Consider the following 26,769-nt stretch of genomic DNA (forward strand, 5'->3'; position numbering starts at 1 on the left):
CCAGATCAGACTCATCTGGCCCATGGGGTCAAAAGCTTGGGCACCACTGCTTTGCTTCGTAGATAATTCTGAAGTCTGCAATAGGATTACTTGCTAGGGAAGGTGCTACTCAGTATGAGTCAGTGTTGGGAGATGAAAGCACAAACATATGGATTTTTCCACGGAAATCAGCTTCAACCAAACATTACAGAGTGAATTACCTACATGATTTGTATTGGTTAGCATTGTTCCCAACGTAGTATTTTCACTCTCTGAGGAACAATGGGAATTTAGTGACACATCTTCAACTGAGCTCAATAAATACTGACACACACAAGTAAGTGCAAGATTTTTAAATTGTTTAAGAGCTGAGAACATTGAAAGCAATGGGAGTTCTTGATTGTGAACAGTGTTGAAGTTTGGCTTCATGATTCAAAGTGCATAAAAGGAATCTGAGCAATTTTGATAAGCTGGCCTTTAGTGACTCACGTGTATTCTTCTAGTAGGGAGTAAGAATTAGGCCAGTTAGAACTATTTTAGATTTTCACTATAAATGCATTAGTTATTGTCTGTGTATTGTACGAGATACTGTTTCTTTGTTCAAGAGCCTCAGAAAATGGGTGAGGTTACCACATGAAATGCAAACCCTGTTACAACCGCACGTTAATTATTTGGGGTCATATATTCTGTTGCACTTACTAGCTATGAGTATTCCCATAACGGCCAAGGGTAAGACCAGTGGGATTTCTCTTTCCTCCACATATCCTTTCCCTACATCACTTCAGCTGATCTGTGAACAGGATACTATTGACTGATGGAAATCTGAGAAGGAGAAATGTTTGAGACGTAAATGCAAAAATTACAGTGAGGTCCTGGTTCTATTAAAGTCAAAACTCTCATTGACTTCAGTTGGCCAGTACTTTACACTATGACCTTTCTGCTCAGCCTGCATCCAAGTCCATCACTTAGGCAGACCAGACAGTTTGATAGAGACCTAAGGACATACCCTAACACCTCTCGCAGGCTCTCTGTCTCAGGAAAATGGTTCTTGTGCACGTAACTCAAGTATCCTTTAAATTGTGTACTTTGCCTAGTTGCCAGGCAGGGCCTGGATGAAGTGGGAACAAGTGGGCAGAACTCTTGGAGGTTGTCCTAGGTACAGCAGGGAGGTGATATGGATGTGACACATGTCTTTAAATATATGTATCTGTAAAAATACTGATTTGGTTTGAATTTAGTAATGGAAAATGCCAGTTGCAAAGAAATTTTAAGAAGTTACGAGTGAGTTCATGACATAGGTTCATAAGCAGGGGAAGTTTTGAGAAGAGAAATCATGTTTCACCTTGTGCTACTGTGTGCATTACAAGTGCACAGTGAACTATCAATCACATTGTATTATCAAAGTGCAAATGGATAATAAGGACCAAAATTGTCTCTCTGAGGTATATGTTCCTCTCCCTTTGAAATCAATGGAGGGCAACATTTGAAAGGTATGTTTGAATAGGATTGAATTGCAAATCGATATGCTAAAAATCACTCTCAAATATCATTTAGAACAGACGAGTTTGGAAGAGCTGTGTGCAACTGACTGTGTCTTCATTGCAAGGCTGCATTTTGCTAATTTAAACCATACTTTCAATTCAACTCTGAATTCTTTTGCTACTGGGCTTATCTAGCTGGTCAGTGATCTCAGGACCCTACAATGATCATGAACTAGAAGCAGTCTCTGGGAATGTCATTTGGTTGGAGATAATAGAGCTCTTTAAACACTTAAAACCCATTTTCTTCCGTCTGTACTGAAATTGATCTTGCTCTATCCATCCATTATTTTGTGAAATAATAACCCATCTTTGCCTCAGATTTTTATTGTGATTATTATGAAAGGCAAACAGAGAAAATACCATATATGCAATCAGTGAAGATTTTATCTTAGTGATACCTTTCCTTTCTTTAAGGCTAAATAGAGCCTGATCCTTTGATAGCAAGAGATGCTAAACAGCCTCACACTTGGCATCTTCAACTGCCACTGAATTTAGTAGGATTTCTTCTCTTGCTTGACCCCAGGCAAAAGGACCGTCAATAATTGCATTACTTAGGATATACTTTAATGAGAAAAAAAATCAAAATGTTTCCATTTGTGTCTTTTATTAAGTAATGCAAAATACAGTACTAATTATGACACCACATGCATTTTAGACAATATAAATGCAAGCCTACGGAAAATATGTGACAAGAAACCCTCAATTACTTTTGAGGTAGTATACAAGGGGAAAATAGGGAAGCAGAAACACAATGAAGTAAAAGAACAAAATATTTGTATCACATTGTGCATACATTATTCACTCATAGATACATTTGTATGAAATAACTTAGGTTACATTTCTGTTCTCCTTTAAAAATATACTTCTTTGAATTCACCATTCTCGTATATTTCAGTTTCACAGGACGCGGCGTTCACGCTATTTTATCTGACGGGTTTATTTGTTGTCACCGCAATAATGATGTAACCCTTTTCCTCCAAGACTTTAGGCACAGCTGGCCTCATGCACAAAAATAAATAAGAAACCTGCTTGAAGGGAAAAGAGTACTGCTCAAATAGCTGATATTAAGGAGAGTCTAATAAATACCATTTTGTTTATAAAAATATTTCAGGTTTATAAAAGAGGGGGAAGGGTAGTCTCCCAGATGGACAGGATGGGGTGTGAAAATTGTAACGTGTTTTGAACAGGTTTTTGTTTCAAACCTACAGTACCATTAGGACTATATATTTTATAATAATCCTGTTTCTTAGAACCTGGTCATTCACTAGAAGTATCAAATGGTGCTTGTTTGTTTTCTTATTGCAGTTCTGGAAGATGGTTAATTTAGAAGGGTTCCATATAATTGTGCTTTTGTAAGGCTGTCCTTCCGACTCAGACCTGTACTCCCAGTCCGTTGAAACTGCTGCTGTTTGCTGTGAAGGCCTGAATGGCTCCCTTGCTCCATGGAAGACTGATGGATCTCTGAAGCCTCCATTGAACTCTGATTGAGAGATTCTGCCGAGCTGTTTGGGCTTACATCGACATACTCCCTTTTCAACACTGGGCTACTTTCCATATTTTTGCTACTGCACAACTGGACCGTTATCCGTTCATTTTTTTGGTCTCTTGATTCTTTCGTTTTGTAAGAGGGTAACTTGTCCTGTTTACAGCTACTGCTGATGTCAATATTCAGGCCACTGTCTGTTCTCAGGAAGCAAGAATCCACAAGTCTGCTTTGGCAGATATCATCTCCCTCCGAGAAGCTGTCTGCTTTGTAACTGGCATAGATGGGGCTTGCTCGGCTATCGGTTTTTTTGACTGGACTGCTGTAGTACTGTTCTGAAAAACTGCAGGGGGACAGCCTGCCAGTGTTCCTATAAGAATATGCACCAATGTCCTCTGCACTCAGCTGCCTCCACCGACTGGGTAAGTCTTCTTCTGAGAGATGGGTGCTTCTGCACTCATTCCTCATTTTCTGACTTGCCAACACCTGTTGCGTAGTTATGGCTGAGAAATGGAAAGGCTCATTTGCATAAGGAGACAGAGTCCGAGTAAAAGTGGGAGAGTTGTCATTGTCATCAGCAAGTTCCATGTGCTGCACAGGTTTGGACTTGGCAAACCTAGGACTTCCCTGATGTTCGTAACCTGAAGATGACTTTCTGTCAAACATTTCTTCTCTGTTGCCCATGTAGATTGCTTGTTGAGAGGCTGTCAGAGTGCTGGCCTGGGCATTCTCCTTTTCCTCCGATGTAACGCTAAAGCTGGAATAGGAGCTGGAGGTTGGTAAAGAGGTAACGTATTCTGGGAAGGCTTCATGAGAGAAGCTGGAATGGAAGCCATCTTCTTCTACAGTGCTGTCAGTAGAGTTCTGGGATCTCAAAAACCCTACATCTTTCACTTGCATATCCACACTCTGTCTCCTCTCCCTCCTCCTCTCCTCAGGGCAATAAAGAGCTGTGTCACTGCAATAGATGTCAGACTTGTATTGGGGCCTTTGCCCAAGCTTCCCAGCAGTGTCCTGAAAAGCAAGATCTCTTGTAGATGTGCTTGACAAATGTGAGGACAAGCTGTTTGGATCTGGTTTTTCCAGCACTTTAGCAATGACACAAGTTGGTATGGTATCAGCGAATGATGGGTGACAGAGAGGTACAGAAAGGCTGCACCCATGCTTTTCCAGATGGATGCTGACTCTTTCCTGAAAGTCAGATGGCAGCTGTAACATAAAGGGATAATGTGGGGAAGGAGAAAAGGAGGAAAATCAGTAAGGCTGTCTCATTCATGCTTATACAATTCCATACATAGGGTTAATTTGCTAATGCATTTGGTTTCATTTGATGAGAGGGGAAACTGATTCTTAAACAACAAGAAATCTATGCACATTTTTAAAAGTTCTGAAACTTTCAGGTATTTCCCCATTATGGAGAGTCCTGTGAAACTGAAAAAGTCCTATACAAGTTAAGGTTTGACTGAATATAAAAAAGAATGAGAGGTCCTGGCTACAGAATTTTAAAAGTCCAGATGGCCAGTTATATTCTATAGCAGCACTTCTCAGCCCATAGGTGCAGACTGCAGCTGGAATATATGAGGGGTATCTTGGCCCCTGTTAGAGTGAAGAATCAGCTCTCTTCTTCTCCTCTTCAAATGCCCCTACAATAATTTCCAGAGTCTATCTGTGACTGCAAGTGGACATATTAAAATACCATATAGGGGCTGTCCCTGGGAATCTCCATTCAGGAGTTTTCAGAAAATGTTCAGGTTAAACTCCTCAGCTGGTGTAAATCAGTGTAGCTCCATCGAGATCAATGAGCAATACTGATTTCCACCAACTGAAAATTTATCCCTTTGATTTGTTAGCAGACTCCTAACTGTTTCTTTTTAGCATCTCCCACTGTTATTAAGGTACACTTTTACAACCAGATAATCCCAGAAATTTCTCTTCTCTTTTATAACCAACAGGTAGCGACTGACCTTATAATTATGTTCAATTACTAAATAATGTTGCCATACAGAGCTTAAAGAATATAACAATTGTTGAACTAAACATCTTGATTACTCTAAGTCAAGAAAGTTTTGAGAGTGACCATTATGGATAATTATTCCATTATATATAACAGATGGTTCCTCATTTTTCAGCTTCACTTCACAGTTTTTACAGTTGGTTTAACCCAGAAGCCTTAATGCAGTCAAAATATGACATGATGTGAAATGACAGGACAGTTAGTTTGGTGTAGGATGAGAGTCCTTTTTATTTACCACTTCCCATGATATTTTAGGTTAATTCAGACATTGCTAATTTAAACAATGTATCCTCCATTTGAAATAAGAGTATGCAACATTGTTGATGCTCTGGCAGACAACAATATTAGTAACAGTAGCTACAGATGCAACAAAGATTGAATAAACAAACTGCAAGGCCAAACCAATACAAATCACCATAAAGGTGTGGTCAGAATTGCAAAAGAAACTCACATTTAAATTTAAACTATTATATAGGGTAGGAGTGATTTTTATGAGCATAAAGAACAATCATTACACTACTGTTTGATCTATTTTATGCATATTATTTCTATTATTAAGTGTTTTAAAGAAAATAATTGTTCCTGTTGGGGTGTTGGATACTGGGGTTGGTATTGGTAAAATGATATTCATATAATATTAGTAATAAATACACTGCACTACAGCTCATGGAATTATATAAACTATGTTGGTCCATGATTTATCCATAGTTTGTCAAGCAGTTTCAAAGTTTTGCAATATATCCATTTACTTAATGATCCTTACTTCATACACTCAGAGTTTCTGAATTAACAGATATTTTGAGTAGTAAATTGAGAATTTGCCTCTTGAATTAAAAGGGTGACCCAGCTTTTGGAAATGATGGGAAAAAAACCAACCCTTGAATATTTCTTGACTAAGTTCATCAGTGTGTACTTTCAGGGCCCAAATATTTTCAGAGCTTGTGAATATTTATTACAGGAGGTAGTTCTGACTCCTGAGAGCAGTCCCAGTAAAGACTTTTGAAAACAATGTTCTACTCTTGGTAGTAAACTTTACTCCCTGCTGAAAGTGTTTGCAGGATCAGGTCACTATATGATCTGGAGGCTCTGGCTCTGTTCTGGTCATTGCCCTTATTGATCAGACAATGTGAATTCACCTTCCATTAACAGATTTATTCAATACCACAAAACCTTATATTGATTTAGAAATAATTTGTAGATTTTCCTTTTAGTTTTGTACTGAGCTGATGAAGCAGAAAAAAAGAGTCAGTGTCCTAATACTGGTGACCTCTGCCATGAACATGCATCTTGAAGGCACTGCCTACTATGTAAGAGCATCCCACAAGCTTGTTTCATTAAAATACCTTCCAAGAAGGTCTGCTGTGAAAACAGGCCCTTATTTGAGGGCCTAATTCTGTTTCCAGTAAAGTCAACTGGCAGAATGGGAGTAATTCCAAAGTATCTCAGAGGTCACCGTAAAGACTTGCAGTGAAACCTGATCTTCCTGCGTGACTTGTCAGTATTGTTATTAACCTCAGTTGGTAAGGCCAGAATTACACTTCTCATTGTGGAAAGCTAGTGAATGTATCCACGGTTTTTCCTAGCGTTTGCTTTCACTTGTGTAATGACATAAAATAAAATGCCGTCCTGGCAATGATCTGGTACCCGTTTTCCTCAGCTTCAGAGGATCAGTTTCTCTTAGAAGGTTTGGGGCAAACTAACTAATTTAACCAATACTTCTACCTTGCAAATTAAATATTATTCTCCTTAGGAAAAAAAGTATTTTATTTCCCTGTTCATTTGTTTTAAAATTGATTTTTGGAATTGAGTGGATGGGCTTGGGATTAGTTTTAGGAGGAAAACTGATTGTGTAAAAAAAGCCTTGGCGGCAGTAGGATTTCATTTTCTTTTATCATTTTACATGATAGAGGTCTGAGCATTCTCAGTCCTTTGATTTTCAATAGGGTTCGTGCAGGCCTGCTCCAATCCATACCAGAGCTTTTGGAGAAGGGAGAATCGCTCACTTTATCTGAAGCTGAGATTTTGTAACAATCCCTCAACTGCACAGAAAATTAAGAGGTATAGTCAGTCTTTCCTGTTGCTTAAAGGAAATAGAAAACCCAATGATTTAAATGCAAATGGGTTTTGGGATTGATGCACACAGAATAGCCTGTTTGTCAAGAAACGTTATTTCTTTGTATATTCATTAAGTTTGTTCACGTTACCTCAGAAAGCTTATGTGCCCTGTTGTAATTCTTGCTGCACTGGAGCAGCTGAGCAGCTAAATTGCAGTCCTTTCTATAGAGCTCCTAAAAAACAAAAAAAGCCTGTTTTTTACATTTGCAACTAGCCTGAGGCATTGATTCCTGCTCTCATTTCTTGGCAATCCTTGTATGCTTACTCTGGGAAAGTGAAGACCATACTGTATATTTCTAAGTCATTACGGGTCTACTTTCCTTGCATAGTCCCAAAATGTTAGCTCCCCCCAGGGTACGAAAGGAAAGGTGAATAAAATGACCAAGAAAGAAACCTTTGAAACAGTTTTACTTCAAGAACAGCTTGAGAGCATGGGGTGGGTACTTACCATGAGGAACTCAGGATTATATAGTAAATATACCTGAGAGACTAAGGGTACCAATATACAGGCAAGCTCTATATTGCAAAGGAAATACCAGTAAAGCACAAATGTTCTTTACTGAACATCCCCTTAAAGCAGCACTTGGAGACCATATTTGAAATATCTGAAACAGTCTCATAAGGCTGTAAGGGAAGTTTACAGAGTTTTACCACAGGTTTTAAACATTCCTTTGTGTCTTTACGAGATACTTCCTGGCTCATTAAATGCACTGCAGAATGCAACTCTGCAAATATCATAAATATCATTGCATAGTTATTCGATGTCTTTAGTGGATCAGGAAGTACCAAGAGAACTTCACGCAGGGAAAAAGCAAATTTAAAACAAGTTTGTTACATTATTTTTGTGGTGGAATGGCTCCTGCAGCCTGTTTAATGGAGGAATTCAGTACCGAAATCTGTGCTTAACTCAATATTCAGCCTTGCTTTGTGCAACCCTACTATATCCAGCTGTACCCTCCACTGCAGCAGCTATAGGACCCCTGGGATGCAAGTTATACATGTCTTATTTCTGGTAAGATGTCATTAAAAACAAAACCTATTTTCAAACATAGGCTCTATAGACATGCATTGCGGAGGTACAGAAAACATTAAAAACCTTGAGGCACCAGGCCACACAAATGCACAGACATTATTAGTGTTTGTAAAGAAAATCTGGTTAGGTTTAAAATAGCTTCATTGTTTTTTCAGAGCAGACAGACTTTTCTGGTTCCATTTATTCTTCTGAAAATGAATGCACATTTTCTATGAAAAGGAAAGGCAGGAAGAGTCTCTTTTGTGAATTCTATTGTTTGAAAAAAATCTAGCTGTTCTGGAAAAGCAGGCTCTGTAAGATGTTTGGGGGTTCAGTTTGCTGTGAGATATGGGAAAAGCACATCCACATTTTACTTGCTTCATGTTGACATTTACAATTTCAAATGCCTTTATTTGCAAATTATTGCTGCATTATCTACTTTTCTTTTTGGCTTACTCTACACATCCCATTGCCTGTCTCTAATGCATAGCTGGGGGCTGGGGGAGGGTAAATAAATTCCACCCTAATAAATTTGTTGTTGTATTTTATGTTAGTAAATGGGATCTCTATTCTAAAAAAACAGATGCAAACAGTAGGAATCCAACCATTGAGTTTAAAAGCAAAATCTCTGTTGCATATGCATGTGATATTGGCATATTTTACATGGATATTTTAAACTGAGTGCATTCCTGCAAAAATATAAAAACACAGACAGCCAATAGAAATTCCTTGTGGAATAATTAAGCAAGAATGAAATCACTCCAAAGGCTCATCTCTTAATTCAAGACTGGGCATTTCCTCCTCTGTGAAGATGTTGCCATGGCAAGCACAGAATACAATGTTGACACTATTTTTAGCATCTTTAAAAAAAAGTACAAAGAAAATCACATGTAAGTTGAATGTAGTGAATGTATCTTGTTCGCAACATGAAAGCATACATGACCTCATTGGAATTAATCATATCCTTTAATATAACATTAATTCAATTCAGCTCCAGAAGGGTGCAAGCAGAGCAATAATTGATCAGTAGGTTTCTCTCACATTCCCTCACATGTTTGCTAAAGCTTAGGTATCATTCATTAGTGGCATTCAGGGGAATGGGGAAAATATCAGCCACTGAAGAAATAGCAGTGGATATAAATACCCTTACAGGTAAAGTTCTATTTTTCAATAGCATTTCCAGTTAATCTTTGCTTATAATATTAAAGATCTATGGGGTAGATCTTTATCAGAGCACATTTGATCAAATTCAATCACAATCTCTTAGCTGTCATTGCTCCATTAACCTTGGGGAGAATTCTTTTGTTGTGATTCATTCTGGGGCACAAGGAAATAAATGCTTATGGGTCTCAATCTTAGCACATGGAATACAAACAAGTTACTGAAAAGGAAAGAGGGATGGTACTTCAGAGCATCATTGGCTGTGTGGGAACTATTTGGTTGTACATTACTATCCCATGGTATGTAAAAGCTAGACCAGGGTAATTTCCCCTGCTTTCAACAGAGAGTAAATTATGATGGGATAACTTTGACTTGCTACAGAGAAACAGCCTACTGTTATCACAGACCACCTGATATGAACTAATTTTTTTCCTGCTTTTACCCAACCGTTAGTTATTTTTATGTCCATATCCTCTAGCTCAATAGTAACATGAATGCTGAATAGTAACAAAAGCAGCAGCAGCAACTGATTGCTTCATGTTCTGTTTCAATCCATGGTGTCTTTTCAAATTGTGAAAACTGAGAACTCAGCTTAGAACATGTTGGATCTAATTCTGTCACAATGCTTCATACCTCCTACTGATGCCAGTGGAGTTTCCAGAATGCAGATGAGGGCAGGGGAATATCTATTTCATTGGACTTTTGAAATAATACCATTTATTTCAGTGGAATTTTTCTGGATTTGTACCAGTGCATCGAAACCGAGTTAGAGTATTGTAATTACATAGTTCTTTTAGTACAGATGTTAAACTATCAAATGCATTTATCCTATTTTTTCTTATACCCTAAGTGTGTTACAAATTCAGGGACAGATTGTGGGCTCCATGCTCCTATCGGTAAGATGCTAGTTACATGTTTTTTTCTGTTAAAATCAATGCGGGTATTCTTGAAGTTCACATGATTAAGGATCAGAAATCAGCATGTGAGCTTGCATATAAAACACTGAATGCAAGGCACTAAAGAGTACTAATGAGAATATAATGCCTTTTGTAATATAAATATTTTGCTTAATACCTCTAGCTAGGAAGTGGTATTATAATGTATTAAAACGTGCAGTCTTTCTCCCTTTGCCAGTGCCTTTTAAGTATGTACAATGGAACAATTTCACAACCTTTTTGCCCCTTTCCAAATACATGCTAATTCCCCAGTGTGTAAAGAGATGCCTGGTGACAGTTGAAAAGGATATTCTGTGTTCATTTTACAGTAAAGGGAGATAAAGAATTATACAAGGAACTATCCCCAAGGAAAAATTCTGGAGCCAAGTTTCGAATTTATAACCTGGATTTCAGAATTTGGAACCTAAATTCTCAATGATGAAGATGATGAGTCAATCATATATAATCCTCTCTCAGGCAAGAGTTGGTTAGTGATGTTGGGCCCCCCGGCAGACATTGATTTAATTGCATGTTGGGGATCTGATGAATTTTATCCTGGATCCCAGCAATTGTGCATCCTACCATGGCACATGTGCAAAGACAGGAGGTGCAATTTTTAGGATCCGGGATAAAATACATCAGATCCCCAACTGTGGCAAAGGTGAGTGGTGTAACAGGAGATCCCTACCCTCTGTTACTAGAAGGAAGAGGAAAGAGTAATATAGAGCCAGTGGAGTAACTGCTGCCTGCAGACATCTAGCTGCAAGGAACAGGAGGTGTGACCAGCACAGTTAAACCAGCTTCAGCATCTGGGCCCTGTTAATTGAAGGGCAGGTCAGATGACCAGCAGGGGAGAGGCTGCGCTTGAGTCCAGGGCAGAGGGACATTCTGGCCCTGGCTGTGGAGGAGAACAGAAATCTTCTTCAAGACAGAAAGAACTTGAGTTGGTCAGAAGAAGATGACCTACTGCCTGCTGGGAGTGAGTGCACCCAGTGTGGGGAGTATTGGATGGAGGATTGTTCACATTACCCAGGGTGGAGGGGGTTGGGATTTCTGTTGAGAACTGGTTATATGCCCAGTGCAGGTCCTGTTATGTTTATTAGCATTGGAGGATCAGGAGTGGCTGTGAGGGGTGGGAAAGAGATTGCATAGCTGAGTGTTTTGTATAGTGCCATTTTTCTTTTTGTTTTTTTTCTGGCAAGGAATGAGCTGGAATGGAGAGGGGCCAAAGCCACAGGGCTGAGGCCCAACTAGAGGGGGCCTAGCCATGGAGCTGAGATCCAGAGCTAGGATAGAGGAACTGAACTGAGACCCAAGGATGTGAAGCTGAAGCCTCAGGGACCTGAGACTGAAACAAGCACAGTCAGAAGATCCAGTAAACAGGGACTGAGACAAACATGTGAGGCTTGGGTATGTCTATAGGGACAGCTGGGGACCAAGATTCTTACCCTGTACGGCCATGATTAGAACTGCGAGAGTAAAAGTGGTAGAGGGAGCACCAGAGCCTTAGCACTGGATTTTCCTTTTCTGACATCTCTTCCAGAAACTTTTTTTTTGTGAAGGCATGGCAGATGAGCATAAAGAGGGAGAAGATCATAAGGGGACCAGGGGAGTGTAGAACTAGCTGGCAGGTGAAGCCTGAGGCTACCTTCCAGGTTGGCCCTGACACAGTGGGGAGCCCATCATCAGAGACTCAGTCCCCATTGCCAGGCTCCTTACCCACTTAAACGTTCAAAGGGTGCCGAATAAAGCATGGCATTGGAAACCGGTCCCTCATGCTAGGCTTCCAGTGGTGACCGTTCAATTTGACAGTGTGCTGATAAGCTCTCTGTGTGGCAGCAGGCTGAAAGCCTAATGGTGCAGGGCTGCACTACATGGCCTTCAGGCCTGCTTATGTATGGGGAGTGTTTCAGCTGATGGGCTTTCAACGCTCTGGCACCTAAAAATGATGGGGTAGCTCTCCTATCCCCAGCTTCTCATTCCACAAGCAGCGTTCCCTCTAAGCTGCATGGCACGTGCAGTCACGCAGGAGTGCTCAGGCTGTGCTGCCAGGCATGCCTGCACAGCTGTGCACACCACACAGCTTAGAGGGAACACTGTCCACAAGGTGCAAATGAGAAGGGATGTTAACTTGAGGTGTGGACAGTTAGGAACCAGGGATGTCACTGTGTCAGCTGGTAAACTTAAAGTTCAGCCATGCACATGACATTGGTCTGCATTATGATGCTTTACCCTGCCACATTTTCAATTCAAGGCATGATAGAAACCAGCCACAAAGATGTTACACATTATATGGCTTGTTTCTTGTTTGGTTGCACCATTAATTTCCTGAACATTTGGCACAATTACTATTTATGGTGTGACTAACAGGTGAATTGTGACATAAATGAAACATCTACCAAGACCCTAAGAGTCCTATTCTAGGAATCAATGATTGGAAAAACTGGGAAGTGAAGAAATTATATTAGCAGAAACAAATTTATGGCCATGTGACTATTTATTGCCATGCTCATTCCCATATAACTATAATTTGCATGCAGACACTGATAGGTGCAGAGCAGGATTTGCTTATACACTATCTTGGGACCTTTGATTCAGGGAAGTATGCTGAAACTGGTTTATAGTAATATAGAATGTGGTTTAGTTAAATTCTCCAAATTTGGGGTATAAAGACCAGTAGTAACAGTTATTACAACACAACAGTAAAATGTAAGAAAAGCTAACATTATAGAGTAATGAGAAACTTCCAACATAGCAACGTTTCTGATTATATATTTGACAAGTCACACTTTATGTAAAGAATAGGAAATTAATCCTTAATTCTATATAAATTATGTGGCCTAATTTGCTTTCATATACGACCTTGGGAGGCATCCATAATTAAATACTTACATTGTCTTCTGACAACTTATCTATTGTCACCTTGGCTTCTATTAAATGATTATTGAGCGCAATTATTTCATGGCTTAAAGCCCTTTTTTCCTCTTCATAATGTTGACCCTGTGTATAAAAATGGATCAATCAGTATTTTTGCCACTGTAATATAATTCCAGAAAACTCCTCAAAGCTTGATGCCATTTTCAAAACCAAGATGCATAACATGAACAATGTATTCTCCCCTCCAGCTCAGATCGGTTGCTTCTTTTACATAGCACATTAGAGAATATGCTGTGATAATGTGGCAGCCAAATGCATTTCACATTAAGAAAAAGAGAAAAAGAACTAATGTTAAATACTAATACAGACAACAATGATGATGATGATAATCCAGCTTCATTGAAAATGGGTTCTGCTAGGGTAAGCCTAGGGAGGACTTTGATCTTCCTTGACCAATATACCAAAATTTGTTCCAGTCACATCCTTGGTTTCCATTTCCATCAAGCTGGAGAAGCTGCAGGCATCCCAGAGTATAATTGATCTGAGGGCTGTCAAAAATAGACCAACAAGTGTGTCTATTTCTAAAATAAATGGTTTGTCCAATTGATTGATTGAATGTGTTAATTTCAAGGGGGTTGAGCATGCTATGGAGTAACAGAAAAAAAGGTCTGAGTGGGTGATGTTTAAGCCAACCAATAGGAAATTCTGAACAAATTGTGGGAAGTACATGAAATACTACATTTCTCCTGAACTTAGGTTGCGGAGGAGTGCCTACCCAAAAGCACGAGTTAGACACCTATGTACAACTGGAATACGAAACTCAAACTCCTGCTTAGCTTTAGCTGCTCAAGTTTCTCCCTTTACTTGCAAATGACTGGCATGGTGTTGGTCTTGCCATCATTGTCCACCTTTTGTGTACTGGCTTAGTGGTTAAAGTTCTTGTCTAGGAAATAGGCCTAGAACCCAGGTGTCCTTTCTCAGCATCTCCCACTAGCATCAAATCTGCATCCTTTACTTCCCATAACCACTGAGCTACAGGCAAGGTTGGGATTGTGCTACTCTCCATCCCTTTTGTTGACTGGCCACAACAGGAGTGGTGGGGAGTAGCCACATCCCAGACTTGCCTATAGCCTGTCTGCCAGAGTAACTTCTTGGGAGATGGGAGATTTCTTCTGGTGGCTGAGAAGAATCAAAAAATATAAGGCTCCTACTGCCTGGACAAGTGCTGTAATTACTAGACTATTATATAAAAGGTGCCATTATGAATATGGTTTTTGGTGTCAAATTCAGTTCTAAGTTGGTGTTAGGCATGCTTGGAACACACCTATAAATGGAACTGCTCTGAGGACTTAGGCACCAGGACAACAAGTTACAGATTCCCAAATGACTTTAGGTGGGAGATTGGAACCTAAATGTTCATCTTAGCCAAGATGGTGGTGCCTCTAGGTTTGCACAAGTAGCTGAACTTTAGGCATTCTAAGTAGATTTCTGGTGAAAATGCAAGCACCCGTGGAGTCTGAGGCACCCGAGGGGGTCAGGTGTGGTTTTTGTGAATTGTCTCTTGGTCTTAGGGACCTAAACTGTATCAAAATTGTACTTTAAGCTCTAAAGTACTTCTGAATTTCACTCAAAGTGATTTGCCCAAGGTCTCGCAGGCAACTATGACCCCTAATCTTCTGACTCTCAACCCAGTAGGACTTCAGTCCCTCTGTTCCAGTGTTTCCCAAGCTTCTGATACCTGGGGCACACTTTTTTCTGGACTAAAATTGGCGGCATGCTTTACTCTTACACTGGAAAACAGTAGCATAACTTGGGCATATGGGTGGGGTGAGGGGGAACTCATCTCAGGCACTGACTATGAGGGAGCACCACCCATGCCAGGAGTCTGCCATGGCAGGAAAAGCTCTGTGCTACTGTCCGGCCGTAGGAGCCAGGCAGCACAGTGCCATACCAATCAGTGTGTCTGGGGGGTGGGAGGTGAGTGTAGTAGGTGGAATAGCACTCTACCTCCCCTCCTCCAGACTTTGCAGTAGCAGGAGAAATCTGTGCTGCCTTCGCCTGGCCATAGAAACCAGGCAGTGAAGCACCATGTCAATGTATCTGGGGAGCAGAGAGAATGGGTCTTCCCTCTCCAGTCAACTGTGGTTGGCATAGCCTCACATCCCCCCACCCAGGTGCTCCATGAGCTCCCTACGCCCCTGCCTGCTGAAAAGGTATATTTCAAAACATTGCCTAGTTCATTCCCCTGCCAGAGCTGAGATGTATTGTTAAGAAAATGACACCAAATATATCTTTCTTTAAGCAAAGGATTAATTTCTTTACCAGTTACTCTCAACCTTTTTTGCCTCAAAGGCCCCCTCCATAATGTTTCTGAATGTTGTGGTATCCCAGCTGAATATTATTGAGAGACATCTTAATTCAGAAAACATGGAGGCGGGAGGCCTTGAGGCTAAAGCTGACAATTGGTGATCTAGTTGGTGCCACTTAAGTTGGTGCCCCTGCTGCTGAGGCTGCTCCTGAAGGGTCTCACGTGCTGGCAACTGCCCCCACAGCCTGTTCTGCTGGACCTGGGGGCATGGGAGGAATGGAAGGAATGAGCTGGGCTGCAAATTATGATTCTGTCTGTGCATCTGTCCTTGCACAGCAGGGTGCACTGCTGGCAGTGTGGGGAGTTGAGTGGATCTGGCATAGAGGCTGTCGGGTGGGGAAGGGCAGGGGGAGGCAGCAGAAGCAGCAGCAGTAGTCCCCAGAGGAGCAGTCGCAGGCTGCTGGAATGGTTGGGGAAGGCTCAGGGTGTCAGGTGGGGAGGAAAGTATTTACTTCCTCACACAGGGGAATCTTACAGCACACTTCCATTGCTCTTGCAGCACATCACTGGTGTGCAGCACACCATTTGGGAATCAGTGCTCTATTTAGTAGGGGCATTAATTGACGTGCTCCAGGTCTGTGTGTGGGGGTGGGGAGCGCTTTAACTAGAGTGGCTTCGAGAGTACTTGAAGCGTCACATGTATCAACGTCCCTGTACTAAAAAATGGCAGTGGGGGGGGGCCTTAAGTGAAGTTTGTTGAATGAGGTTTAGTTAAAGTGCTCCTGCTGCCATTTTTCAGCATGGTGACGCTGATACACATGACACTGGAGTCTCTTGGAGCACAGTAATTACCATGCTCCGGCAGACTTGATTAATTGAGTCTGCACTAGTTGCCACTGCTTCTTCACCAAAATGAAGCTCCCAATAATGCTGTGGTAAAATTTTTTAAAAAGCAGCATAATAAGTGAGATGATTAGTCAGGATAAACACTAACTGACATCTAGTCTGCTTTGATTGTTCATTCTAGCAATGGGTTCAAGACCCCACTTCTCACTCTAGATTTCTTAAAATATGTTGTGAAGCATTTTCTCCAACAGGCAAACCGTATCAGATATTTAAATTTCCCAAGTGTCTTGTGTGTGTCAATATGACAGAGTCAAGAAAGTCTTCCATCAGTCTAGCTCAGCGTTGCTTGACAGCAATGGGAGTTGTGTGTCCTGAGGACACAAAACAAATATCAAGGTTAATTATTTGGTTGTGAAGTATGAATCTACAATAAAAAGTGATTATTAAACTGAACTGTGGCAAACTTCACATACAAAGTAGTTCTTTAAAAAAAAAAATTGAAAATGATCTATTCTAGGTGAATTTGGTGCCTGTTTTCAGGTATTGTTTCTTATTGATTTGCCATACAGGAACAGAACAGGTAAAGTTGCAGTGATTTTTCTGTGCCACACTCTTCAAATTGTTCCATAGTCCTCACCTGAAATGGCCATTAAGAGGGTAATCCATTCTCCATGATCAAAACTCATCTTTGGCCTCTCTGACCAGATTTCCAACAAGATTCCTAGCAAGCATCAGTTTTTGTGATGGCTTGAATACGTGTGTGCTGGAATGCCAAAGGATAATATTTTCAGAACCATATGAGGACTGCTTTCTAAAGGGCCTGAAGAAGTCTAAAACCCATTATATTTAATTTAATCTTGAGATTCTAAAGATCAAAGGGTATTTTGGTACTGAAAGATGCAGATAGGCACTTAGTGGGATTTAGAGAAATGCCTGGGCACTTAGCTGCCATTGATTTCAACAGAGGTTGCACTTTTGTAAATTACACTGAGAGTCTAAATACCCTTAAAAAATCTGTCCCTAGGTAACTTCTGAGAAAAGGATTTAAGGGTAATTTTTCAGCTATGCATATTTGACATCTTAAGGCATCACAAGACTTTTGAGATTATGTCCTTTAGACTTAAAATTAGTTAGGTCCTTTTCAAAACATTACCTGAAATCTATTATATGTGTTGGCAGTGTAATGAAGACCTAGATACCCTGTTCCAGGTGGACCCAAACCCTCAGACTGACCATGACTTCTCCATTTGGTAATAGGCAAATTTTATTGCTACACACAATGATAGCGGATAAGAATAATGCAAATGATTCTTTACCTACTGGTCCTAAAGCTGTCACATTGGGAAGGTATGTCTGGCTAGTACGTGAGCTTCACCCTGTGGTTCTTTATTGAATGTCAGCAGTCAGCAGCATGGAGGTTGAGGGCCGAGGCTTGCCCCAAGCCATGGGGTGAACGAGACCTCTGTCCATGGTGGCCTTGGGTCCCCCTCTCAGGGACCTTTGCTGCTCTGAAATCCTTTCTTTTGTATTGTTTCTCCCCTTCTGATGACTCTTCATTTCTGGGTATCATTGATTGGTTTCCCTGTGGTCATCATACTGTCCATGTTCTATTCTGTCATCATATTCCTTTGTTTCAACAAACCCATCACGTTACTCATCTTAATTTGGTTATTTACCTAACTTCCTAATTTTCTCTATCCATCAAAACCAGAAATTCCAAGGGCTCGGCAGCTGGGCATAGTGACTTAGCCTTGGTGCATCATATGGAGCATTGCCTCCAGGGCCTCAAATAGTTCAGCCATGCCAAAGATTGAGAAGGCTGGATTGACCATTTTTTTTTAATTATCATCCTTTTGTTTGTTCGTTTTGCTTTGTTTTGCTTTGCATCTACTAGATATTTATTTTAAGCTTTTTATAGTAGGAATACAATGTAGCTTTATTAATTCCCAGAATTTGTGCAAAGATCTGGAAAAAGGAGTAGAATGGTAGCATCCTGATGGAAACCAAGCATGCTGTTTCTGCAGGAAAGCCCCGACTCTTGGCATTTCTCTAGCCTCTTGCAGGACAGAGGGGCATTGGCGGTGCTACAATGGCACTAAGCCCAGATGAGCAGTCCATCTGGGACAATGAGGAAAGCATTGCCCATTGTACAGGGGGGTAAAAATTGACATGAATATGTCTGGTCCCCAAAGATTCTGATCGTAGGATGTTTCTCTGATCTAAACATCCATCTTGACAATTGGACAGCTGCTGATTGCTGAGTGGAATGCTGCTGGGGAATACTGAATAAAGGTTTAATAGGCATCTTGGGCCATACATTCCTTGGCCCCAATATGAAAGACTCAATTGGCTAGGACCCTGTTGCTGGGTTAGGGAACGCTGAGGCAAAAGGCTGAGTCAGAGTGGGTATGGATGACATTTGAACAACGGTTAGGGATTCATCACAACATCCAGCCCGTTGGAGCCCCTGATCATGAATGCTGTCAGACTTTTCCTGGGATGACTGGTGGAGGTCCACAATCTCATGAATCATTCCAGGTAATTCCTTTGATTGTTTCATTTATGATATGAAGGTGTAAGCCCTTCAAGAAGGGGATTGATGGCTAGAAAATGATATTTAGAGGCTTGCTTTTGGCCTGTAGGTATAGTAGATATCAATTAGAACAATGGTCTAGGGCAATGGCAAGGATTAATTGGTTTCTAAAGCCTGCTGGTGACAAAGTTTTCTTCAAGGCCCACTGTGTCTGAAGCTAGCAGGCACGCAGGTTGGCAAATTTATGACGTACCACATTATTCCATAACGTGAGATAAGGGGCTCTGCTGCATTGGCAAGGTCACAGTGCCCAGCTGGAAAGGCCTTGGGATTTCTGGTTTTGGTGGACAGTCCAATTAGAAGACCAGTAAATAACCAAATTAAGTTGTGTGCATGTGATGGGTTTGTGGAAACAAAGGAACATGCTGACAAAATGCAACGTGGACAGTATGATGACCACAGGGAAACCAATCAATGATGTCTAGAGATGAAGAGTCATCAGAAGGAGGGATTTCAGAGCAGCAGAGTCTCCTGAGAGGGGCCCATGTCGCACAATAAGGGTGTGCGAAATGGGCCATATTTGATTCAGATTTGGCCTGAATCAGGGGAAGTGATTCGATTCATTGATTCGGATCACTGTCCCCAATTTGATTCGGCCACATCTCAATTTGAAGATTCTATGCTGGTTCAAAGAATCAGTGATTCGGCCACAGACACCGATTTAAATGTTTTTTCTACATACGTCAAGGTATCATGCACATCTTGTGAATGCTGCAATGGTGGGGTGGATGGAGTGTCCCACACGAGCATGGGAGGCCCCACCCTGTGTGCTCAGCAGTGAACCTGGAAGTGGACCAGAAGTACTTGCAGTCCACTTCCAGGTCTACTGGGGAGAACACTGGGGGCCCATTTGCACCCTCCTGGCTTGGCAATCAGCCACGGGGGGGATCCTGGGTGGTCCCTCAGACCCACGAGGCACTGGCTGCTAAGCTGGGCGGGGCCAGGAGGGCCCCTGGTACACTCTCCAGTGGACCCAGAAGGGGACCAGAAGTGCTTCTGGTCCCCTTCTGGGTTTGCTGCCGAGCGTGCTGGTGACCCCGCCATGCTCCTGTGGGACTCTCCATCCACCCCACCATCTCAGCATTCACGAGCTGCCTGGTACCTTGAGGTATGTCAAAAAAAACCATTTAAATCTGTTTCTATGTCCAAATCATCAAATCTTTCCGAATCTCTCCAAATCTATTCAGAGGGTTCCAATTTGATTTGGAGAAATTAAAGGGTCTCCTGATTAAATTTGGATTTGGAGATTCAGCCACCAAATTGGGCTGAATCTCCACTGAATCGAATCAGCGACCGAAGGTTTGCACAGCCCTAGAACTCAAGGCCACCATGGACAGAGGGCATACGACTAGCCTGTCTCACCCACCCCACGGGGGTTGGGGCAGAGAGTGGCCTTGGCCCTCAACCTCCAGGCTGCTGTCTGCTGACATTCAAAAAAGAACCACAGGGTAAAGCTCATGTACTGGCCAGATGTACCTTCCCTCTGTGACAGCCTTAGGACTGGTAGATATGGAATTGTTTGCCTTGCCTGCATTAGTCTCATCTGCTATCACTGTGCAGCAATAACATTCGCCTATTATTGAATGGAGAAGTCATGCTAGGTCTTAGGGGGTGGGTCTGCCTGAATCAAGGTATATGAATCTTAAATCCAGTGCCAAAAATATACTGATTTAATCTTTCACATATGTGCATATTCAACATCTGAGATATCTGTGTATGTGACAGGCACAAGTGAGTCAACATTCCTTGCAGCTGATTAGTTCTCATGCCAGTTCTTTTCCCACTTGTTCTCAGTATAGTTGAATTCAGCAGGTGTTATTCTAGCAGAATTGAGTTGGGCTGAGCACATTGTACAAAGCTGGGAAGGTCTGTATATGACTAAGTTTGCATCCTGTGTTTTAGGGCTGCATAAAAAAAGGAGGACCAGATAAAAATGGTTTGGAAACAGCACCTGGCATTACACTGAATAGAGCTGATTGGCACTAGTTTCTATTTTATTTGTGTTACTGGCAGATTTTGGGGTGACATTTGCAAGAATTGGTGTTTTCCTAAATGTGATTTAAAAAAAAAGATGTTTAAATTAAATTAAAACTGCTAATATTCTTCTAAGTATTATAAATTATACTATCAAAGTCAATGCTTAGACATGAAGGTATGGGCCATATCTACTGCCCTGGGGGTGGGTAGATAGGTAGCTAGATAGGGCCACTAATGTAAATTGGCACAGCTTTACTTTAGCATAGGTATTTGTCCATTGTTTCAAAACAGTACTGTATCAGAGTGGATAAGGAATTAGGGGTAGTATGTGTTCACTAGGCTGATGCATGCATCTATGTTGTGTGACCCCGTCATTGTAACTTAGTACCTCAGCCAGCATCTAGTCATTGTTGCAAGGATGAGGGTGAGCTACTGGAAGCTCAGCTTAAGCAAGACTTACAGGGATGAGGTGCATTTGGAGAAGATGGTGGAGGTAACATCAGTCCCTTTAATTCAAGGAGCATGTCTATCATTAGCACAGTGATTCTCAATGTTTTTGGACTGGAGGTACCCCTCACTGGACTTGAGGCACCCGTTCGTAACTTCTTTGAATTAAGTGGCTCCCAGTTTCAAAAACTAATTTATATTTTACAGTGCTTGCCTCCTTACACAGGGGCTGGGCAATAGGGGTGGTGGATCATCCAGGCAGAGACAAGCTTGAGCCTAGCTTATCTGCTTATGTCCTCATACCTCATAGCACCCTTCAAAGGACCTGGTGGCATCCTGGAACCCTGGATGAGAATCACTGTATTAGCATTTGTAATCTAGGGATGAAGTTTATATCCCTAGTTTGTCTTTGATGTTCATATTACCGTAGTGACCTAGGAGGCAGGGCCAGGTGGCACTTTATAGACTAACTTGGTCAGAGAAGCATTCTTGTGTAATTGATTACAGCATATCTCATTCAGCTGAGCGTGGTGCCATCCATGAGCAGTGAGAGGTAAGTTACTGTGCTAGTCTGAAGGTCAGTAGAAGGCAGAGTAGGGTGTCATTTTAGAGATCTACTAGTTCAGAGGGGGATAGTTAGCATTTTTTAACCAAGTGCAAATGGATAGGAGATTATGACCTTTCTTGCCATGCATGGACGTGGCCACTGTAACTCATGGGTCTATTACCTCAGGATTAGACTGTTGCAATACACTCTGATGAAGAAGGAAGCTGGAAGGATCTTCTTTGCTCCAGGGCAATGGAGATTACTTTAACCTTGATCCTGACTGGGTAAACACCCAGGCATATTGCAAAGGACAGTTGTGGAATAGGATTTCAATCACCCTGATATCTGGTGGGAGGGCAATACAGCAGTGCACAGGCAATCCAGGAAGTTTTTGGAGTGTTGGGAACAACTTTCTGCTGCATATGTTGGAGTGGTTGACTAGGAGTCATGTTCTTTTTGACCTGCTGCGCTCAAAAAGGGAGAATTGGTGGTGAATGTACTAGTAGATGGCAACTTGGGCAGCAGTGATACAAAATGATTGAATTCAGGATCCTGAGGAAAAGAAAGATGGAGAGCAGCAGAGTAAGGACCCTGGATTTCAGAAAAGCAGACTTTGACTCACTCAAGGAACTCATGGGCAGGATCCTTTGGGAAGCCAGTCTGAGGGGAAAGCAGTCCAGGAGAGCTAGCTTAAAGAAGCCTTGACTGAGAATGCAGAAACAAACCATCCTGATGTGCAGGAAGACTAGCAAGTATGGCAGAAGAACAGTAAGTCAGTAACAAGAGGATCAGGAAAAGTGCAGATCCCTTACTGAATGGGGGAAGCAACCTAGTGACTGAGGATGTAGAAAAGGCTAAAGTACTCAATACCTTTTTCACCTCAGGTCTTCATAGGCAGGGTCAGCTCCCAGACTACTGCACCTGGCAGCATGGTTTGGGGAGGAGATGAACAGCCAACAGTGGTGAAAGAATAGGTTAGGGACTATTTAGAAAAGCTGGACATGTACAAGTCCATGGGGCTGGATGGGATGCACCCAAGGGTGCTGAGGGAGTAGGCTGGTGTGATTGTAGAGCCACCGGCCATCATCTTTGAAAACTTATGGCAATTGGGAGAGGTCCCAGATGATTGGAAAAGGGTAAACATAGTGCCCATGTTTAAGAAAGGGAGAAAGGAGGATCCAAGGAACTGCAGACTGGTCAGCCTCAACTCATTTGCTGGAAAAAATCATGGAGCAGATCCTCAAGAAATCTATTTCTCAGCACTTGGAGGAGAAGAAGGTGATTAGGAACAATCAGCATGGATTCACTAGGGGCAAGTCACGCCTGGCTGACCTGATCATCTTCTGATGAGATGACTGGCTTTGTGCATGTAGGGAGACCAGTGGATGTGGTGTACTTTGATTTTAGCAAGGCTTTTGATACAGTTTCTCACACAACATCCCGCATGCAAACTGAGGAAGTATGGGCTGGATGAATAGACTGTAAGGTGGATAGAAAAACTGGCTGGAGCATTGGGCTCAGCAGGTAGTAATCAATGGCTCAATGCCTAGTTGGCAGCTGGTATCAAGTGGAGTGCCCAAGGGGTCAGTTGTGAAGCCAGTTTTGTTCAATATCTTCACCAATGACCTGGAATTTGGCATAGAGTGCACCCTCAGCAAGTTGGCAGATGACACCACTTGTGGGGAGTCATGGATAAGCTGGAGGGTAGGGTTTAGTTCCCTCAGGGGAACTGTGGCAGGGCACCTTTAGGTGCCTGCCACTCTAAGGACAGGGGCATGCAGCTACCAGGTGCCTGATGAGGGCAGCCATTTTGAACACAAAGCATATAAAGGCTTCAGTTTGCTGCTGCCAGGGGAGGCAGAAACATCACTTAGCTGAGCTTCAGCATGCACAACCTTGGAGGTAAGGGCAGGAGTTGTAGGGGATGGTTTGGAGGATCCTGGTCCTGGGTATGACCTAAAACTGCACCCTGCTGGGCCTCCTGGTGGTGCGGGAGTCCCCAGGAAATGCCAGGGAAAGGCCAGTGACTTCCCTGGTGAGAGGTGAGGAGGGGTGCCTTAACCCCAGCCCCAACCTTTGGGTGGGTTTTAGAGGCAGCTGGGGGAGTAGTGGGGCCAGGTATGTTCATGTGTAGGTGCCTGACCCCGGCAGGAGGCCCCAGAAAGGGTAGCATGGAGAGCACTGGGAGGCCCTGCACAGAGTAGGGCTGAAGTGCGAGTAGGCCTGAAGGGCTGTGCATGTGAGGGGGCTGAGTGGGGATGAAGTCAGAGTAGGCCTGAAGGACAGCCTAAGGGGCACACTGAGTAGGGCTGAATGGGAATAAACTTGAAGGACAGCACAAGGACCAGCCCCATGAGAAGTTGTGCCCCATGAGAGGCTTGGGGCAGAATTAGCCCAGGGTTTGTTTGGCATAAGAGCATGGCCGGAACTGAAGGCTCTGTGTGGTGAGGCCAGTATGAGTGTAGCGAAGCCTGATGGCCCAAGAGGAGCCACTCAAGGAGGTGCAGGGCAGTGGAGCGTGGCCTGGTAATGAGCAGTATGCCAGAGGCCCTGGTGACAGAGGGGTGGAGTGGAAGAGGCCTCCTGTGAGAGGGCAGGTGGTGTGAATCTGTGTGTGTGTGGAGCCCAACTTTGGACTCAGTTTGCTCCAGTCTCAGACTGGGAGTAATGTTAACCTGGATGCCATCTACAAGGCATGGGCTGCAGTGTAGGGGAGGAATGGAGCCACAGATAGTGCCCCCTGGCATTGGGGAATGTAATGGGCAGTCTCCCATATTTACCATCTGTTTGTAGGAACAGCAAAATCATGGCAGGTGAGACAAGGTGGATTGCTCCATAGTGACAGGTGGGCAGGCCGACATAAGACCTGGCTCCGAGAGATGTCCCCTGTCACAGAGACCTAGAGAAATTGGAGGATTGGACCAAAAGAAATCTCATGCAGTTCAACTTAGGACAGAACAATCCCATGCACCAGTACAGGCTGGGGGCTGATTGGCTGGGCAGCAGCTCTGTAGAAAAGGATCTGGGGTTACATTGGACAATAAACTGAATATGAGCCAACAGTGTGCCCTTGTTGCCAAGCAGGCTAATGACACACTGGGCTGCATTGGTTGGAGTGTTGGCAGCAGGTAAAGGGAAGTGATTATCCCCTTCTATTCAGCACTGGGGAGGCCACATCTGGAGTACTGTGTTCAATTTTGGGCCCGCACTAGAAAGAATGTGGACAAATTGGAGAGAGTCCAGTGGAGGGCAACACAAATGGTGAGGGGGCTGGAGGGCATGACTTATGAGGAGAAACTGAGGGAACTGGGCTTATTTAGTTTACAGAAGAGAGGATTGAGAGGGGATCTAATGGCAGCCTTCAACTACCTTAAGAGGGTTTCCAAATAGGATGCAACTAGACTGTTCTCAGTAACGACAGATGACAGGACAAGGAGCAATGGTCTGAAGTTGAAGCAAGGGAAGTTTAGGTTAGATATTAGGAAGAATTTTCTCAATTGGAGGGTAGTAAAACCCTGGAACATGTTACCCAGAGAGGCTGTGGACTCTCTATCCTTGGAGGTTTTTAAGACACAGCTAGATGAAGCCTTGGCTGGGGTGATCTACTTGGGGATGGTCCTGCTTTGAGTAGGGGGTTGGACTAGATGACCTCCCAAGGTCCCTTCCAATCCTAATTCTCTATGATTCTGTGATGTCTGCAGAGAACTATGGGATGAGTTTCCCTTAACAAAAAGGGGATTAAAATGAATCTGTGTACATCTTGGCCTGTCAGTGCTTGAGTTGAGATGATTATTTCAGTGTAGCTGGGATTCCATCATACTGTTTAATTAGAGAGCCAGACCAAGTATGGCCTTCTATAGGCATCTGTTTATAATTTTAGATCTGAATAAATAAATCAAATTCATTCATCAAAAGCTGAAACTCTTTGTTCTGTTGTCATGGCCTAGAGGCTTCCCTTTCAGCTGGTAATTTCTGAGCTCTTGACTCAGTCTCCTGAGTTGGGGAGCTGAGGAGATGCTGTAGGCTCTGTTTTAGGGTTAGGGTTGTTGTAGACCAGTGATTCTCAGCCATAGTGTTTCTGAAATCCTTTCTAAGCTGCCATGGGATGCTACACAACATTGGCACTGTTAGGTGTGAAAATATGATTCTTAAAAGAAATCCAGAATTTTCACGTAGAAACCCGTAGTATTAAAAATTCTGAGCTGTTGTGGTCTTTCTGAGTTCTTTTCAACTGAAGATTATTTTTTTTTGGCCACAAAAATATAAGTGAAAATGAAGAGGTGGCATTTTTGAGGGGTGCTTTGTTTCTAAGGAAGTTGGAAACTACTGCTCTAGGAAGAAGCACTATGATTACATAGTCGAAGCTGTATCTACTACTGCTCCAGACACTGGTTTTGCTGAGGGAACCTCTGAGCAGTAGCTATGGGTTTAACAGTCGTCTCATCGCAGCTGGGGAGCAGCAAGGCAGGGCAGCCAGAAACCCCACTGCCAGAAGAGTAATGAGTTCTTATCGTTTGACTTGATACTGTCCCAGTATCTCTAGTTTGCTTAAACTTTACTACTTAAAACGTGATCACGAATATAGCAGGGGGGCAAAAAGCTTGCCCAAACTCAGTGAAATAAAAAGGAAGTCTTTGTCATTGTAACAGGTAGGGTGCCAGGGGTTGCCGTAATGTCCCCTAGTGGTTGCCTCAACCCTGTCTAGCTCTTGCCCTCACTCCCAGGGTCCCATCTCGGTTCCTTGCCTGCCATATTTTGTTGTAAAACTTGATGAAGGGAGGCTGCCCTTAGAGGCTGGTAAGCCTAAGGTGCTCTCTCTTTCTATGTACCAGTTCCTTACGTCCTATTTGCCTTTATGGCTAAGTTCATGGCCTCCTTCCATGCCTACAGCCACACCCATGCCTCACACATGTTATTTGTACACTGTTCTGTCC

At 42.6% G+C, this 26,769-nt stretch overlaps 1 protein-coding gene across 10 annotated transcripts in view; it reads right to left on the reverse strand.

Annotated features, from left to right (window-relative positions):
• Positions 1-1,836: 1,836 nt before the first annotated feature.
• Positions 1,837-26,769, reverse strand: part of BEGAIN (brain enriched guanylate kinase associated) — a 266,431-nt gene continuing 241,498 nt past the window's right edge. For 5 of the 10 annotated variants that reach the window (XM_090034031.1, XM_090034028.1, XM_090034030.1 and 2 more), the window contains 3 exons: positions 13,133-13,240; positions 7,222-7,305; positions 1,846-4,212 (listed from right to left, as the gene is read on the reverse strand). In XM_090034031.1, coding sequence (XP_089890157.1) covers positions 2,839-4,212; positions 7,222-7,305; positions 13,133-13,240 — 1,566 coding nt within the window. In that variant the 3' untranslated portion in view covers positions 1,846-2,838. Of the gene's footprint in view, positions 4,213-7,221; positions 7,306-13,132; positions 13,241-26,769 lie in introns of all 10 variants that reach the window. The other 5 variants (XM_090034035.1, XM_090034034.1, XM_090034025.1 and 2 more) reach the window with 4 other exon arrangements.

This window comes from Crocodylus siamensis, chromosome 2 (genome assembly GCF_052110815.1).
Source record: "Crocodylus siamensis isolate JL-2025a chromosome 2, ASM5211081v1, whole genome shotgun sequence".
In the NCBI taxonomy this organism is placed as follows: domain Eukaryota; kingdom Metazoa; phylum Chordata; order Crocodylia; family Crocodylidae; genus Crocodylus; species Crocodylus siamensis.